The sequence below is a fragment of the Chinchilla lanigera genome, unplaced genomic scaffold (genome assembly GCF_000276665.1).
Source record: "Chinchilla lanigera isolate Chin_1 unplaced genomic scaffold, ChiLan1.0 scaffold00080, whole genome shotgun sequence".
Lineage (NCBI taxonomy): Eukaryota > Metazoa > Chordata > Mammalia > Rodentia > Chinchillidae > Chinchilla > Chinchilla lanigera.
In genome coordinates, this window is record NW_004955481.1 from 7,540,225 (window position 1) to 7,559,318 (window position 19,094).

General features: G+C 40.9%; 1 protein-coding gene across 1 annotated transcript in view; it reads right to left on the reverse strand.

Moving 5' to 3' along the window:
* Myo1d (myosin ID) overlaps positions 1-19,094 on the reverse strand; it is a gene marked incomplete at its 5' end in the record, with an annotated part of 338,988 nt that overhangs the window by 127,014 nt on the left and 192,880 nt on the right. The window contains 3 exon segments of the mRNA XM_005402828.2: positions 7,464-7,577; positions 15,493-15,597; positions 16,128-16,272. Of these exon segments, the coding sequence (XP_005402885.1) occupies positions 7,464-7,577; positions 15,493-15,597; positions 16,128-16,272 (364 nt within the window).

The following is a 19,094-nucleotide window of genomic DNA, read 5'->3' on the forward strand; positions in this document are numbered from 1 at the left end:
AAATGATAACCATTGATAATTTCCTACCATTTTGTCTGTAATTTGCTAAGTTCCCCCTATTATTATGTTATCCTTCTTTTATTCTTTAAAATTAAAAAAAAAAAAAAAAAAGGGCTGGGGAATGTCAATCAGTGCAAAGGCCCTGTCATCAATCCCAAGCACCATTAAAAACCAACCCACCAAAATGAAATTGAGGCAGGAGATTAGGGCATGGCAAAGTGGGCAAGTGGGTGTGACCTGTTAATCACAGAGACGCAGGACAAGCACAGAAGCCCCACACCTGGTACCAATCAGAGAGTGCTCTCTTCAATTCTTCTGGAACAAGATCAAGTAGGTTTCTGATAGTCTGGCCTAGATCCGACATCAGAATAAAAGGCGGTGGCCATTGATTCCACAGCTATTGTCTTTTTGCTTTTTCACGGCCCGCTCTGTGTGCAGAGCACTTCTTTTCAGAGCACTTCTTCTCCTTTCTTTTCTTACCTTTAATAAATGTAAACTGCCCCCCTTTGTCTCCCGTCCAATCTTTGTTTGGGACAAGAGGCTAGAAAGGATCCCTGGGAAAGACACAGCACCTCAGTACCCCGCTAACAGTACTGTGGTGATGAAGGAGACTGTTCTTATTCTTGGGAGCTACACACACGAATATTTCAGAGGTGAAGTATTATGAGAGAAATAAAATAAACATGGTAAAAAATAAACACATTGAATCAAGGTGGGTACATGGTGGATTATGCCATTGTTTCAACTTCTCCATAAGTTTGAAAATTTTCATAATTCAGAGGATTAGAGTTAGCAGTAAATTCTGAGGGAATGGAATGATTTCAAGTTAGGAAAACACTCATATCAAAGATTTCCTTTCTATTCTTTTTTCTTGCTAATTGAACAGGAAAAATGCATTCTAAAGCCTGCAACCAGTCATAGCTCGATAAGTGAAAAACGGTTAGCTACTCCTCAGAGCTAGAAAAAGAACAACCTAAAAGAATAACCTCTGCAACACAAACTCCAGAATAAGCCTAACACTCATTTTATAATTTTAAAGTTTGGCATGGAGGAGGCCAAGAAGTCTGGTGATAGCTCATTTCAAATAACATGTGACAAAGACCTCTTTTAATAAGAGCACACTGGGGCCTTGGGGTGAATATGGCCTACAGATATGTTTTGTTTTGGTTTGCATGGTATTTTAAAGTCAGTTCTTAGCATTTAACAGCCAGGAGACTTTGTGTAAAATACAACCTTTTGCTTTGTCCAGGCAATCCACAGCTTGGTGCGCTAGACTCAGGCACAGCCACCACTGGCTGGAGTAGAGAGGTGGCTACTGCCTAACGGGATATGTGTTTAATTTATTTCTGTACCTGACTCCTAAAGCTATTTGGCTTGTGACAAAGAAGTGCTTACTTAGCATGTGTGAATGAGTGAGCCCCTGGGTTTAATGAGAGCAACAGGGGAAGGAGGGGGGGGAGGGGAAAGAGGGAGGGGGAGGGGAGGGGGAGAGGCTGAGATTCCCTTTAGCACCATCCCTTGCTCTTTTTCTCTTCATATGGGGTGGTGAGTGAGGACGTGTGAAGGTTAGAGGGGGTAAATTAGAAAGGAGGGTATCTGGAAATTTTTAACAGTTCATAAAATCCAGCTGAAACAGTAATTAGCACAAGGATAGCCACAGTAAAGCAACCAGAAAGAGGCATAAGGACACTCCATTTACGGCAAGCGGCGCTGGTGAGCTGTGGGGAAAAGATTGTCTGTCCCACATGGAACATGGACACACAACACATACACTAACACACACACAACCCTAAATTAGCACCCATGTGGTAATTTAAAAATGCACTACCAAACCACTCACAGCACACAGAGGACGCACAACGGAGCTGTCAGAGTAATTAGCACTGAGCAATAAGGTTAGTATAACATGTAACGTGCAGCTCAGGTCCAGCTACTCCTCAGAGCTAGAAAAAGAACAACCTAAAAGAATAAAGAAAAAAATAAAAACAGGTGAAAGAAAAGACAACAAAATCGATAAAGTAACAGATTGCTAGCAACAATGATCTTAGAAGAAATGAAAAGGAAAAAAAACCAAAATCCCACATATCAATATTAGGAACACAGAGAGGGATGTAACGTTAGTACAACCAGGAGCAGACTGGCTTCCCCTAAATCAAACGCCTACCCTGCTGTAGCTAGTGCCTTTCTTTCCCTTGATTTTTTTTTTTTTTTTTTAATCTTTTTGAGACAGGGTCTCACTATGGAGTTCAGACTGGTGTTGAGCTCACTTTGTAGCCCAGGCTGGTCTTGAACTTTCAACAATCCTCCTGCCTCAGCCTCCCGAATGCTGGGATTACAGGCGTGTGCCACCACATCCGGCTTCTTTCCCTTGAGAAACAGCCCAGGGCTGCCTCCCTCAACAGAGGACACGGGGTGTAGTTTTCTTTAGACAAGCTATGGAACCACATTACTATAATGTCTCGTGTACTATGCTTATGGCTTCAGATACTGTTGTCTTCTAGTATGTGGAGACCTCCTCTAGGCTTGAATGACCACTGACCTTGTGGACTTAACCTTCCTCTTTGACCGACATTCCTCTTCATCAACAGCTTCCTGTCTCCTTTTTCCTCTCCTCTTCCTGCCCTTTTAATTGAGGTGTGACATGTACACACTGGAGCACACAGATCTCAAGTAAACAGCTTGATGAATGTTTATACAGATCACGCTTTGAACAACTCCAGCCCTGGGGAAGCTTCTTCCTCTCTGCTCAAGGAAACAGCGCTGTTCTTCTGCCTAAAATACTATTCTATTAAGTAAACATAGAGGTTCATTCCTTAACTCTTTCAAGCTTTTGCTTCAATGTCAACTTCTCAGGGAGATCTGGCCACCGTATTTAAAATTATAGTAACCCTCACCTTCTCCATGTTTTTCCTTGATTTTACTTTTCTCCTCAGACCTTCTATGCACTATATGTTATACCTGCTATGGACTACGTGCTATACCTGTACATACATACACATATACATGCACATATACATGTGTTTGCTTTTCCCCACTTGAATATAAATTCCATGAGGACAGAACTGTGACTGTTTTGATACTTTGGTGTTCTGAACACCTATATGGCTGGCATATAATGAATCTCAGTAATTATTTGAATTAAATGGTTTGGGTATTGAGTGTGTGGTCAGACAACGGTGTACAGCTGCCTAAAATACCAAATGAAGGCGATTCTCTGAAAGTTATCATGTAATACTCCTCCCCACCTTCTGTCGAAGTCTCTTAAATCTCTTCATTGTAACTCAAGATCTAGCAGAGAGAAATGAACACCAGGAATAACTGTCAGAGGGCGTGCAGTTGCTGGCAGCATCTCAGGGAGGAGCAGGGCCCTCTCCCTCAGCGGGGAAGGCCGGAAGCCCACTGCCTGTGGGCTTGAAGCAGTTACTTACGCTCCTGCTGGTGACCTGTGGGGGGAACAGCTGATGTGTCCGTCAGAGCTGAGCAGCTGAGGCACTTAGCTGCTGCTGATTTATACAAGTTCACTGAGTTAGGAGACACAGTATAGGGGGATTGGGTGGGTATTTTTACGGTGCATTAGTAAAGCAACAAACATTAATCCTATATTGCCTGGCTGGAGCCAGTCAAGGAAATAGAGAGAACCATCCATGCTGGGGTTCATGAACAAAATTTTAGGACCTGCTTGACAAAGACTGGTATCCTGGCAACAGAACGCCTGACGAAGCTAACCTATGGGAAGTACGTCTCTCGGAGATCCTTCCCACAGGGAAAACCTAATGGCACGCTTTCATATTCAGTATAACCTGCCACCAAGGTCCCAATGTGCCATGGCCACGGAACAACAGTAAAAAACAGTAATACCAGGTGCAGGGGTACACATGCCTATAATCCCAGCTACTTGGGAGGCTGAGGCAGGAGGACTGCAAATTCAAGCCCAGTCTGGGCAACTTATTTTGAGACCCTGTCTTAAAATCAAAAAGGGCTGGGGACATAGCTCAGTGGTAGAGCACTTGCTCGGCATGCCCAAGGTCCTGGGTTTAAGCCCCGACATTGGAAAACAAAACAAAACAGAAAATGGAAGAGATCAATTGTGCCCAAAATGAATTACAGAAATTATCCATGTCATACCAGGAAAAAATCAGAAAAGGCCATGCACAGATTTTCCAGTGTCTGACAGGGAACAGAGTACAGAGACCATGCAGAATCGGTTGCTATGGAGAGCCTCATCTGAGAATGCTACACAATACGTTACTGCAGGACAAAACGTGAATAACTTGCTGGGGTGGATGATTCTGACTGGGGCCTAGAGCTGACCCACAGTGTCTGGCAGAAAGAGGTGACTGTCAAGAAGACACAAAGAGAAGGAGAGACTGAAAGAGAGGCAGAAGCATAGCTGTCCAGCACTCACGTTGCTGAGGGGCTGCAGGATCACACAGCCCCGAAGATCAGTCTCAGATGGCCGTGCTTATTGGGTTTCCCTGAGATTCCTCTCCCTTACTGCCACACACATTCTTATTATAAACAAAACACTACTGAGGATAATATGTTCAGTCGTTCCATGGAGCCACAAGAGCCTAGCGAAAGCAGGAGAGGAGCTACACAGAAGGGGAGAGAGAAGAGGGCTGGAGATCCCTTAGCTGTATTTTTTTTTTAATTGACAACTCTTATTTCTGAAAGCCTTCCAATCTGGCTCTAAACATGGTGTTCCCATGGCTCTTTTCTTTCCTAGAATAACTCATAACCTTATGGATTTGAAGGGAAATTAGAGCTCACTTAGCACACTAAAAGAGATGTGAGAAAATAGAGAACCATAAAGAGATTTGCTTTTTATTCCATTTCCTTCAGAGATTCCTGTCCCCATCATTTAACTGTGGATGTTCTTGAATAATCCTCCCTTATTTTCCCTCTAGACTCAGAATTTCCGCCTCCAGCTGTATATTGATCCATTCTGAAATTTTAATCCTCAGTGCTGAATTCTTTCCCAGTCTGTAGTATTAGACTTGTGACTATTCATGGAATGTATTTTTGTAAGTTATGCAGAAGTCAACACAGTTAAATTTGTTATTTTTTAAAACAAAGGTTCCTTTTCTTATTTTTTTTTAAATTTCAAAATGTTTAAACCATATAGAAGAGCATAAGGAGCAATACAACAAATATCCACATTCCTATCCTCAAGACTTACTATTTTGCCATATTTGCTTCAGACTTGGGTTGTTTTTTTTTTTGGTTTTTCTCTGGCACGGGGAACCGAACTCAAGACCTTGCGCTTGCCAGACAGGCGCTTTGCCGCTGAGCTAAATCCCCAGCCCTGCTTCAGACTTAATATAGTGGGAGTCCCCTTCCCATCCAATCCGGCCTGTCCTGGAAGGTAGATTCTTCTGAAGTTAGCTCTTCCCAGAAGCAGACCCTGTGGCCAAGGCTGACGAGTGTGCACAACCGATCTGGATGTGCATGGGCACTGCAAGGGACAGCAGAGGCAGCCAGGCCAGGGCACCTGCAGCTGGCTCCCTCCTGCGGGGAAACGCAGGGCAAGTACCTTGGCCACTGAGTGGTGAAGCTGGATATTTATACCCCACACTCATGACTCACTCACGGCTAGGCACTTTCAACATTCTGCGAGTGAGGGCAGGGTAGGGAGGGTCTGGCTGAAAGGACATTTTTTGGTGGTGGTGGTACTGGGGATTGAACCCCGGAAGTTTGCTCTTAGCTACATGCCAAGCCCTTGTTTGTTTTTTGAAACAGGATCTTGCTGGTCTCTGTGCTGCGCGGCAGGTCTCCAACTTGCAAGCCTCCTGCCTTAGCCTCTCAGAGCGTTGGGATTACAGATACGCACCACCATGCCTGGCTGATGGCAGCATTTTAACAAAAATGCTGGCTGCTGGAAATTAGGCTGGTGCGTAAAAATAGTGCCACATTACAAAGGACAAGAGTGAAACACAGAGCATCTTTAACTGTGCATTTCCATCTGTGTGGTGTTTGCATTTATTATGGCAGTTAGATACTGTTAATTTTTGTGATATTATTAATATCATTAGTGATGATGGTTGAAAACACCAGAGTAAGTATAAACCAGTCAAAATGAAAAAGGAAGACTGGGAAAATTACCTCAAAGCGTTGTTTATTTAACTAGCTGCGCCTGATGGAGCTCCCTTAATTGAAAGAAAACATATGACACACACCACAACTTACTTTTGTTTGGCTCCATACCTCATTAGATTCTGACAAAATCTGATTTTCTCCCTCATTTCTTTCATCTCCTACTGTAAGACTGCAGGGTTATTAGGCTTAAACTGTGACTGATACATAAAATTATCAAGTCTTTTTTCATAGGAAGACTATGTACACTCTAAAGTTTCTTGCAATATCATTTTATTTGTAGCAGCAACCCACTGTCCTTTCTATAAAAGCAGAAAGGTGCATATATGTGGAGGGCTGGGGATGGGGAAATGGTGTAGCTAGGACAAACCCCAGCTCCATAATCTGGGCAATCTAAACCATTCTGCACAGCCAGGTATAGTTTGCTGTCTCTGTTCCTTACAGCAAAAAGGACCTCTGATGCCGCAGACTGCAACTACAAAACAGTGTCTCCTATTCCTTTTTAGAGCAACCATGTGGATTTACAGTAATCTCTAAATACTGTTCCTTACAGATCCCAGTATCAGACAGACTTCTCCCTTTAAGGACTAATAGAGAAAATCACACGATACATGAAAAGATCTAGCAGGATCTTTCTAGAGAATCAGAATAGCAGTCACTTATAAAGCAGCCATGGTTAAACAGAAAAAAAATTCATATTGAGATTCAAGGAGATAGCATATTTCACATTTCAAATAAAAGATTATTACAGAATTAGAAAACCTTAAGGATATAGTGAACAGAGGAGGTTTAGATTGCACATCACACCACTGATAAATATGAGTAAAATATGGCTGTGAAAAGAACTTCTGGAAGTCATATACATTTTAAATTTAAAGGTCAGTAATGTTTTCACAAAAAATTCTGTACTGGTTTTCTTTTGTTTTTTTTTTTTTGGTTTTTCTCCGGTACCGGGAACCGAACTCACGACCTTGCGCTTGCCAGGCAGGCGCTTTGCCGCTGAGCTAAATCCCCAGCCCCTGTACTGGTTTTCTATTAGATTTCATTTCCATAAAAAACCAAATCTTATAAAAATAAATAAGAGAACATATTATATGCTAGCACATTTAAACAGCAAATATTATTAGGAATGAAGATCACATAGGATCTGTATTTTTTATTAAAAATGTTTTCATTAATCTATTAGAAACTCTGGATCCTTGTGCTGAGAAACTGTACATCTGCACGAAATATGACATTGGTGTAGAATAGGAGTGAATGGGTTCTTGAAAGACCCGAAGATTCTTGTGGTCAGTCTCTTGGCCCACTACTGGTCCATGAGCACCACGTTAAGAATCTTCTGGGGGGAGAGAAGCATAGAGAGTACTTACATTGTACAGGGGGATAGTCTTCATCACTTTGTACTGTTTAGTGGGATCCATTTTGTACAGGTGACGGTCAGTGACAAAAATTGCTCTGTCTTCCACCTTACTAAATCGATTCACCTGTAAGAAAACAAACCAATGAAGTATAGCATCTCATCAAGAATGGAATCAAATTATCACCTGGAAACATCTGGAGGGTGAAGGTGGCTGATTCTGGAGACAAACTCTTTAATACACAGGTACCATACATGGCCATTCTCTGGGAGGCAACTGAGATTTCAAAGAAGTAGCAGTTTTTAGGTGTAAGGAATTTGACAACTGAAATTTTACAGTCTGACAGGGACAGCAAACACACACACACAAATGCAAGGGATAAAAATAGGTAAGCCCAGACACCATCAAGAAAGAAAAAAGACAAACCCACACGATAGGAAACAATTTTTGCAAATCATTTATCTGATAAGGGACTTGTATCTAGGATATACAAACAATTAAGAGAATTTAATAACTAGAAGACAGTCCACGCACACAAAGCAAAGCATCCGAAGTCCTTGGTTACAAGAAGAAGCTGAGAGTAGTATGTGCCAGTGAGACAATAAGCAACTAGTAAGAATAATTACATATAATACTATATAGAAAAGAAAACTATATAATGAGATTTGAAGAAAATATACATGTGTGTCTATACACTGCCATTAATCATCCCTCAAGATACTCAGCCCCCCTTCAAACAGATTTACTCCACTGTTCTTGGCAATGTGTTTTTTACTACAGTAAGGAAAAAAAAACCACTGCATATTTTGTTTACCTACTTTATCAGCGACAGGGTCAGAGAATACCCATTTGAGAGAATGCCCCTGTTTGCTGGTACATCTTTTCCTAAGAGACAGAATTAAACATAGGGTATTTTATAAGTAGTTAGCTACTTGCTCACTAGGATGTTTCCATCTTACACTTAAGTAATATTTTATTTTATTATTATTTTTTGGTTGTTTAAGACAGCGTCTTGCTATGTGCTCTAGACTGGCTTTGAATTCACTATGTAGCCCAGGCTGGCTGCAAACTTACTTTGATCTTTCTGCCTCAGCCTCCTGAGGGCTGGGATTACAGGAGTATACCACCATGCCTGGCAGATTTAGGTACTGTGTATTTTAATCAAGGTACCAGGCACTAAAAATTTTTGAATAACTGCAATGTCTGTGACTAAAAGGAAAAAGAAAGCTAACAAAATGATACAAAATCCCTCCCCACTAGAAGAGAAGTCTTAGTTGTGATATATATATATATACACATACACACATATATATGTATGCATGTATGTGTGTATATATACATATATATATATATCCCCTGCCCCCTCCCTCAAGTTCTTATTTCCAAGATGCAAAGAAGTTAGAGGTTGATTTGAAAATATCGTTGGCTTCAGTAAGATATTCAGCTACTTAAATTAACATAGGCAGGATGGGATGTAGCGGGTACACTGCTATAAGGCAGGATAGAGCAAACTAAAATGCAAACTTGAGTTGGAATTTTATTAAAACTTTTCCCTTTTGCTTCTCAGTTTTAGAAGTCAGTCAGTTCTCTAAGCATTTAGCATAACTGGGTACGTGTTTTAGTTAACTCGACAAAAAACGGCACCTGTAATGAAGAGTAAAATAGAGTCTGTATGATACATAATTACTGCTCTCGGTAAATGCCTCACATGGCGTCCATTTTTGCTGTAACTGATGACTTGAAACAAGGTGAACACAGAGTTTCCCTCTTGGCATTGCTCTAAGTTGTTCTGGACCACACTAGCCTTTTTCTTTTGGTCTTTTTGAGACAGGGTCTCGCTATGCAGTTCAGGCTGGCCTTGAGCTCACTTTGTAGCCCAGGCTGGTCTCGAACTCACAACGATCCTCCTGCCTCAGCCTCCTGAGTGCTGGGATTACAGGCATGCACCACCATGTCCGGTCACACTAGCATTACGTGGAGTTTTTTGAAAGACAAGCTGGTCCATTTTGTTTGAGAAACACTGCACAGCACAGCTTGCAGGATATTCATAACCCAGGAATATATTAAATGCCCTGAGAATTTTACATTTCAACAGCATGTTAATGCAGCATTTTCAAAATACATGTAGTTTATGGAAACCTTCTTCTGCTATTAATAGTCAGCAAAACACTGGTTCTGTGAAACCCATGTTGGAGAGCGCTAATCATCATTTACCTTAGACTAATCATCTACCTTAGACTTTGTAGAATAAAGAACATCTAAAAAAGAACTTGAATACTAAGCAAAAGTAATGCCCCATATATTCTGGAATCATACTGAGACAGATAGGAATGTGGTACAAAAAGATGTGATTAAAAAACCTACTTGCAGTTGGGCATGGTGGCTCATGTTTGTAATCTCAGCACTGGAGAGGCTGAAGCAGGAGGACAGGCACAAGTTCAAGGCCAGCCTGGGCCACACAGTGAGACCCTATATCAAAACCAAACCAAACCAAACCAAACCAAACCAAACCAAAACAAAATAAAACAGGACAACATAACAAACCACCCCCCTCAACAAATTAAAACAAAAAAGACAAAAACAAAAAACCCAAACAACCCTCTTCAAAAAACCCTAATTGCATACTTTTACAAGGTCACTCCAGAATCAAAGCAAAAAGGCCACATGTCTTTTTAAAGGCTATGTCCATGAATTAATGTAAAGAAGCATCAACAACAAAAATATCCTCAAAGCAGCAATTATCCAGAAGCTTTGTTTAGGAATATTGTGTTCTTTTATATATAGAAAATGTAATTTCTAAAAAGAACACACCACAAGCCTGCTTTCTGTTTCAGCAACTCAAATCAACCTTAAAAATAAAATCAGGTGAGTGGCAAGGACATCGTATCACAAAAAAAATTTTATGGGGACTGGGGATTTAGCTCAGCAGCACAGCCCCTGCCTGGCAAGCGCGAGGTCATGAGTTTGATTCCCGGTACCAGAAACAAACAAACAAACAAACAAAAAACCAAAAAAAAATTTATGTTGTCTAACTTTTTTTTTGTTTGTTTGTTTTCTGGTACTGGGATCTAAATTCACGACCTTGAGCTTACCAGGCAGGCACTGTGCTGCCGAGCTAAATCCCCAGCCCCATATGTTGCCTAACTTAACTATGTAAAAACAGCAAAGGGAAAAATTCTACATATATATGTAGATCCCAGATTTAATATAATTATGGTACAGGAACACTACTTTTCTTCCACTTAAATTCATAAAGTGATAGGAAAACTAGATCATAGACTCAATATTAGATAAGTTTCATCATCTTCTAAGCAAAGCTAAAATCTATACAGAGCTAAAATCTCAACCTCTCAAAAAAACCCTCATCCTGTTTTTTCCTAAATACGGTACTTTGAGTGATCTGCTTATAGGTTTAGTCAGTACCACTGCGGGTCAGAGATAAAGCCTCCCTGCAGAGGCAGACCAGAGAAAACACATCACAGGTGAGAGGAACTATTTGCAGATGTCTCTCACCTTAGAAGACAGTTTATAACTGTGGCTAATGGAAAGTGCAGCTTCAAAACGATTCAAAGTGTAAGGAAGGGCTCTGCTGAAGTCGCATCCAGCATGCATTGATGTGCCTCTGGGATTAAAGGATTCTGCAGAGGACACTGTCTCATTATAGTGTGACGAGTTTTGCATAGAACTTAGAAATAGAGAAGCATGAAGAATAATTTTTCAGTTTTCTACCCAGTAAAACCCAGGATAAAATTGTTAGACATAAAATTATCTTTGCTGGAGAGGTAACTAAGCTTTTCTAGGGTAGGTGACCTCATTCTTGAAACTGCCCAACTCTAATTAATTAGTAATCAGAATTGTTCTGATTACTAATTTGATTTCTCAGATATCTTGATAATAAAGGAGGTCTGAGGATGCTGGATATAGTACACTCCTTTATTATATTCACAAACTGGCAGGATAGCATATATATATATACTTGTGTGTATATATATATATATATATATATATATATATATATATATATATGTATGTGTGTGTGAATTTGGTTAGCAGAAGTCTTCTATTGTCTAGCTCTAGGTACACTTAATAAAATAGTTTTTTGATCTCAGAGTTTAGAACTAGACTCTGAGTATGATTATCAACTCAAGATACTGCCAGCAATCTTTTCTCAGTGACATTTATTTCAGTCTAATTTCAAAACCAGCTACTCTCTGTTTTGTTTAAAAGTCTGTATCATGCTGGGTGCAGTGGTAAATGCCTGTAACCCCAGTTAGTCAAGGGCAGCGGGTGGAAGCTGAGACAGGAGGGTAGCAAGTTTGAGTCCAGCCTGGGCAAGTTGGTGAGCCTCTGTCTCAAAAAAAAAAGAAAGAAAAAAGGCTGTGGATTTAGCTCAGTGGTAGAGTGACCCGGAGTTCTCTAGTACTGCAGAAAAGAAAAGAAAAAGCCTGTGTTACACTGATTTGAAGTCTTCTTCATAATGCTTAAATGCTGATTGCAACATGAAATGTACACAGGTTGAGGACCTCTTATTTGAAATGCTTAGGAGCAGAAGTGCTTCAGATGTGGGGGTTTTTCAGAGTTCGGAATATTTGCATAGACTTTATTGGCTGAACACCTTAATCCAAAAGTCATGTCACCACTCAAAAAGTGTCGGGTTTTACAGCATTTCAGATTTTGGATTTTCAGAGCAGGGATGCTCAACTGTATTTAATCTTTGTCCCAGGTTCCTGTAAAGATCTTGCAAAACCTTGCCATTTTATGACTAAGAGGGGTGATAAAATCATCACTTGTTATAATATTGTCTTGGTCCCAGGTTCCTGACACAAAAACTTGTAAGACTCTTAGAATCTCTGGAGTGACGAGTGCCTTTTGTCTGCTAAGAACATAACTAGTGACAGGGGCTCCTCGTTTCAGGATTGGGCCACAACAACCAAGGCATAACTAGAGTTCAGAACTTTCAGTCGCAACCCCAGTCATCTGCAGAGAGGGGCTGAGGATTAAGTCCCTTGCCAAGAGGCAATGAGTTAATCAATCATATCTAGTAGTGAATCCTCCCTAAACCCTAAGCTATCAGGTCTGGAGAGCTTTCCAGTTGGTGCCAAGAGGAGACAATCTTTGCTTTAATGAGAAATCAGACCACTGATATGTAATACGATTGCCAATATGGTTAGATTTCAATCTGCTGTCTTTTAATTTGTTTTGTATTTGTCCCATTTATTTATTTAGTTCCATTTATTGTTTGTTCCCTTTCTCCCATTTTTTGCCTTTGTTTGTTTGCAGTGAAGTGTTTTTTTTAAATGATTCCATTTTATCTCCTTTATTGACTTATTGGTTATAACTCTGTGTTAGTGGTTCTTAGGGTTTATAGAATACACCTAATAATACATCATATTCTACTGATACCATACTACTTTTCATGTATGATTCAGAAACGTCACATTAGCGTATTTCCATTTCTCTCCTGCCTGAATGGCTTCTTTTAACAATTCCTGTGGTTCACAAGAAACTGGATGTGATGGAAGCTGGATGGATGTAGAAACTGGATCTTTGTTACTACCTTTTTTCTCTTTCTTACTGGAACTGAGCGGTCTGATCTTGGTGTGGCTTGACACAGTTTCCATGGGTTTCTTGGGTTTGGAATCTGCTCAGCTTCTTGGCTCTGTGCATTTAGTTTACATCAAATTTGGAGAAATGTCACCCATTCATTGAAAAAAATTCCTTTTCTGTTCTTCCCCAGGGCCCCAACTGCAATTATACAGGGCCATACGAAACTGTCTCACAGCTTCCTGATGTTTGTGTCTTTTTCCTTTGTGTTTAATTTTGGACAATTTTATTGCTACATTTTTGAATTCACTAATTCTTTTGCAAGGTCAAATTTTCTGTTAATCCTATCGAGTATAATTTTCCCTCATATTTTTCATCTTTATAAATTAATGCATTTAAGGATTTTCCCTGTGTTTATTTAAAATGTTCAGTATTTCCTCTAGCTTTTTGAAGATACAGGGTATAACTTTTAACTGTTTTAATGACCTTGTCTGTTAAGTCTACAATCTGAGTTTGAATAATTGATTTTTGAATGTTTTGTTTTGTATGTTTGGCAATTTTTGATTGGATGTCAGGCATTCAGAATTTTACCTTCTCGGAGCTGGGTATTTTTTATTTCTATAAACATTTTTTAGTTCTCCTCTGAGATACTGTTAGGTTATTTAGAGACAGTTTGATTCTTTCCAGTTGTGCTTTTAAGAGTAGTTCTTCAGTAGGCCTGGAGTGGTATTTACTCAGGGCTAGTTACTCTCCCTATCTAGGCAAGAACCTTGTTAGGGCTCTGCCCCATGCTCAGGGATCATGAGGTTTGCAGGCTGGCTGCTGGGGCAGACACTCTGTGCACGCACCCTGTGTGAATGCGGAGGGTCCTGACCTCTCATCCTTCCAGGTGGGTCTTCCCCAGCCTCAAGTACTTTCCTCATGTGCATGGCTCATCAGTACTCAGCTGGATAAATCTAGCTGCCCTGGTGTCTCCAAGCTCTCAGCTCTGTTTTTTCAACTGGGGAACCCACGGGCCTTTGCCATGGCTCTCCCACGCAGGACAGTCTAGAAAGCCCCCAAGGCAGGAGGTTCACACCCAGCACGCTTCACTTTGCTTGGTATCTCCAGGATCGGTACTTTTCCTTGTTTGATGTTCACTATTTTTAAAACTATTGTTTCACATATTCTGTTGGCTCCCCCATATATCTTCTTTCCACTCATTTAAATAGCTACACTGCATTCATGTAAATATATAACTTATAATCCAATCACCTATTGATGAGCATTTACATTTTCTCCAGGTTTGGGCTGTTATAATATACAAACACATACATAATGCCTTTGATGTCTGTGCAAATCTAACTATAGAGTAAACCCAGAGCTGTGCGGTTTCTAGGAAAGCTCTTTTTTTTTTTTTTTTGGTACAGGGAATGGAACTCAGAACCTTGCGCTTGCTGGCCAGGTGCTTGTGCCACTGAGCTATCTCCCCGGCCCTCCGTTTCTAGAGTAAGAAGTATAGGCATTTTAAATTTTGATCAATGCTGCCAAGTTGTTCACTCAAGAGGAACTTATCTTATACCCCAACAACAGCATTCCCCTAAATTCTTGCAAATACTGGTTCCTAGCAATATTTTAAAGTTCCCCAAACTTACAGGTGAAAACCATATTTCACTGTTCTGATTTAAATAATACTATAACTACGTATTTTTTTGAAGATCTGAAATGAAGTACCTGTGAAGTCACCTAAACTTGCTGGAACTTTGAGATGAAGTAATTCTAAGAATTCTTCCTTTGGATATTGCTATATTTACATCAGTATCTCTTCTTAGGTCAATCTGGGCAATATTTTTCTTAAAGTCGCCTTTTCATTAATAGTTTAAAATTTACTTGGATCATTTTATAAACTGTTCATAATTATTTCACCTTTTTCCTATGAATTCATCTAAGCAAGTATTTTAACTGTGGCCTTTACCTTCCATTTTCCAACTTCCACACTTTCACTTGCCCAACAGCTGCCATCTCTCGGCAAATGACAGTTCACGTAATCTGCTTCTGACAAACAAGTACACTCATCGCATATACCTTCCCCTCAACCCCTGCAGTCCAAATCTCAGTATGTCCTATTCTTCTTTTCCAAATTATGTTTTCTTCTCCAACCTTGGTTTAGTGATAATACATTCTATAAAAAGTATTAAATGACTACTAAATACAAAGCAGATCTGTAGGTACTATGAAAGATACAGGAAAATACAGATCTCTACCCTCAAGGAAATACCCTATCCTGTTTCAAAGAAAATGATGCTTGGAAGTATTCACTTCCTTGAGGAGGGCTTTGTAGCTTAAGTCTAAAGCTGTAGTCATGCCAGCCATTCCAACAATGCTGCAGTACAGACAGGCCAAGCTCACAGATGGGGCCGCTGGCTATGCATCGCTGTTTTATTATAGGTCTACTTAGGGAAGTTGCATCTGAATTAGTCTTTTCTTTCCATGATGGTCTGTTTCAAGCTCACCTTACCTTACGGACATGACAGGAAAAGAGGACATTCATGTATTTGTCCTTCCGTTTCAGTTCATTAGCAACGGGGACAAAGGTGCCTGAGGTCTGAGGTGTGTCTGGCTTCTGAAAGGAAAAAGGAAACAATGAAATGAGAACCCTTAGCATTTGAGCTGCAAAGGCAATCTTTTAGTGGACTGTTTTGTAACTGTACTTACACAGTTTTGCACACATATTTTTTTATCTCCTCACCCCAGAGGGTAGGATTATAAAAGGTTGTTATAACACCAAAAGTCCTATGAAATTTTTAAATTAGGAAATAAGAGAGAAGATGAAATGTAGCTTTGGGAATAATTAATATAAAAGGTAGAAATTAAAAATAGTTGCTGAATAATGCAAGGGAAGGTTTAAAAAGCCACAGGCCAGGTTATAGAGTGCATTTCACGCATATGAATACAACAGAGGACCTTTGTTAAGATGAGGGGAACATCAAAGATTGTACACTTAGAAGCAATACAATCTTTTAACATAGTACCTCACACAGGAATCATTTAGTTTCTGAGTGTTTTATTTTTCTGTCATTTTTTGGAGAAAAATTCTTCACTTTCTTTGTAAAGAGAGCAGGAGTAGATTGCACACTGTTGTCTTGGACTTACCGAAGCAAGATAGTTGCCCTCCCAGGCCCTCTGGAGCCCCAGGTCAGCCCTTTGACCCTTCAGCATTTCCACGGCTGCAACCTTTGCTCTGACCTGGGGCAGGTCGGAAGCAGGTATGCTCTTGATGAGCTGGGATGCTCTCCATCTACAAGGAAACAGACAACAGGTACTGACTTTAGAACCTCAGTCCCATTCATTCTCAAGAACTTAAGCTGTCATTAAGTAAAATGAAGCCACAGTACGTGTGCACACAATGCTAAAAAAGTAAAATGCCTCCAAAATACTCCCCAGAAGTTGTTAAGCACAGTTTGACGCAGATATCTGTTTTGTAAAAACTTTTTTTTTTTTCGGTATATTTTTGAGATAGGGTCTTCTTATGTAGTTCAGGCTGGCCTTAAACCCACTATGTAGCTTAGGCTGGCCTGAAATTCATTGATCCTTCTGCCTCAGCCTACCCAGTGCAGGGATTACAGGCATGCACCATTGTGCCTGGCCAATTACTTTGTTGTTTTGAAAGCCGTTAAACTTAGTGATACATAAGCTCTCATAACAGAAGTTGAGTAACCCCAATCTGAAAATCAGATATCTGATATGCTCTGAAAGTCAAAACTTCTTGATCAAAGCTCAACCAGTAAATTCTGTGCAAATATTCCAAAGTTTAAAAATTCTGTAATCAAAACACTTCTAGACCCAAATATTTCAGTTAAGGGATACTCAACCTGTGTTTATATTTAGGGCACAAAACATGTAGATTCACCATTAATCCATCCATTCATTTACCCAACCATTCATTCAGCTATGTCCTAGGCACCTACTAAACTCCAGTTGCTGTCTTAGGCAGTGGAGGCATAGCAATAAGCAACAGAGATAAAGGTCCTTTCTGCTAGGTGCTTATACTCTAAGAGGAATGACAGACGATAAACATACAATGAGCAGATATCAAGTGTGTAGATACTTGCAATGGAGGAAAACAACCTAAGGCAATGAGGGCAGGGAGTGCCGCAAAAGAGGGGTGGGAGCAGGTGCTGTTTATATGGGTGGCCTGGGGAGGCAGCTCTTACAAGGACAGATAGCAGACACCTCCAGGAAGGATGGCAGCCAGCCATGCCGAGGGTGGAGCAGGAGTGAGAGAAGGCGGCAAGTGCAAAGGCGCTGAGATGGGAGCTATGTGGTGTGTTAGAGGTGCAACTAGGAGTCCTGTGAAGCTGGAGCAGCATATGGTGTGTGTGGGGGGAAAGGGCTGCAAAACAGGAATAGGTTAGTGGGAAGCCAGGGCCAGAAGCCATGAGGCCGTGATCAGGACTTTCACCTTTACTCTGAGTGGGATGAGAAGCCACTGGAAGGTTCTGCATAAAGAAGGGATCACTGTACTGCTGCAGGCTTGTACAGTGTGTCATCAGTATTTCTTAGGTCAATCTGGGCAATATTTTTCTTAAAGCCACCATTTCATTAATAGTTTAAAGTTTACTTGGTGAAATGATGTTTCACCTTTTTCACAGTGGTGAAAACTTAAGCTTTAGACTTAAGCTACAAAGCCCTCCTCAAGGAAGTGCATACTTTGGAGCGTCATGTTCTTCCAAACAGGATAGGGTATTTCCTTGAGGCTAGAGATCTGTATTTTCCTGTATTTTTCATAGTACCTGCAGATCTGGTTTGTCTTTAACAGTCATTTAATACTTTTTATAGAATGCATTATTACTAAACCAAGGTTGGGGAAGAAATGTGTCTGCTGATCTGTCCTTGTAAGAGCTGCCTCCCCAGGCCACCTGTATAAACAGCACCTGCTCCCACCCGTCTTTTGCGGCACTCCCTGCCTGCATTGCCTTGTGTGGTTTTCCTCCATTGCAAGTATCTACACACTTGAAGGTGTGGGCTCCCTGCCACTTGAAGGCCAACACTCGGGAGGTAGGAGTCGTTGGGAAGGAATTCGGTTTACGCCAGGGCTGACTCTGAAGAAGATGCAAGGGGCATCTCCTCATGGAGGTCCACCTTGGAGGACTCTCCAGCATAAGGGACTTTTATAGGGAAAGGTGGAGCGGGGCAGGGAGGCCACACGCTAAGTGGGATCTTCGTCATCCAGGGTATAAGTCTCCTTTCTCTCTGGCCAGAACATGGTGATGGACCTCAACCTCCTGGGGCCAGTTCCTGTATTCTAAACCCCACAGCAATTTACAGAACTAAAAAAGACTAAGGAGCAGTGTTACAAAGGTCATCAGGTTCTGGGTTCCATAAAGCTAAAGAAAGATTACTTTAGCAGTTAATGACTTAACCGCCTGGGTGAGGCTTCTCTTTAGAAGTGAGAATGCCCCGCAAAGGGAAAGGGTACATAAGCCTTGCAAAACAAGAGGAAAACAAAAAGACATTGCCAAGGAGGACTTCTAAAGAGATCCTTCTTGCTACAAACTGGGGCCAAGCTGACCGGTTAGTAGGTGGTTTCCCTAATGCACAGGCCAGAGGAAGGTAGCTTGGAAGTGCTGGCTCTGAATGATATTCTGAAGGAAGAGCCAACTGGGTTTTCTGATGGATTAGATGTGAGGGAAATAATAGATTTAAGGATGACTCCAAGGTCTTTTGGCATAAGCAACTGAAAGCATAAACCAAACACATTCTTGACAGAAAAACAGGTGCAAGGTGTTTTATCTTCCTAGCAGCGTCTGAACCCTGCATGATACTTGTCATCTTTTCTGATACAGGAGCTCGAAGTGGGGCGGCTGGAAGCAAACTTAACTTTTAAAAATTAAGGCTAGTGGTTCTGAAGCTATGTTCCCATGGAATACCAGAATAAGATGCCACTATAATCAAGAATTACCACATAAATAACTGAATAAATGTAAAAATAAGAAAAATCTATACTAGCAGGAAACGAGAATGATGTCAAGAAGTGGAAGCTGTGAAGACTTTCTGGAAGACAATATGGCAGGGAGAATGGGGCTGGTGGGGAGGTGGTTTGGTGTGCGGTAGCCCATG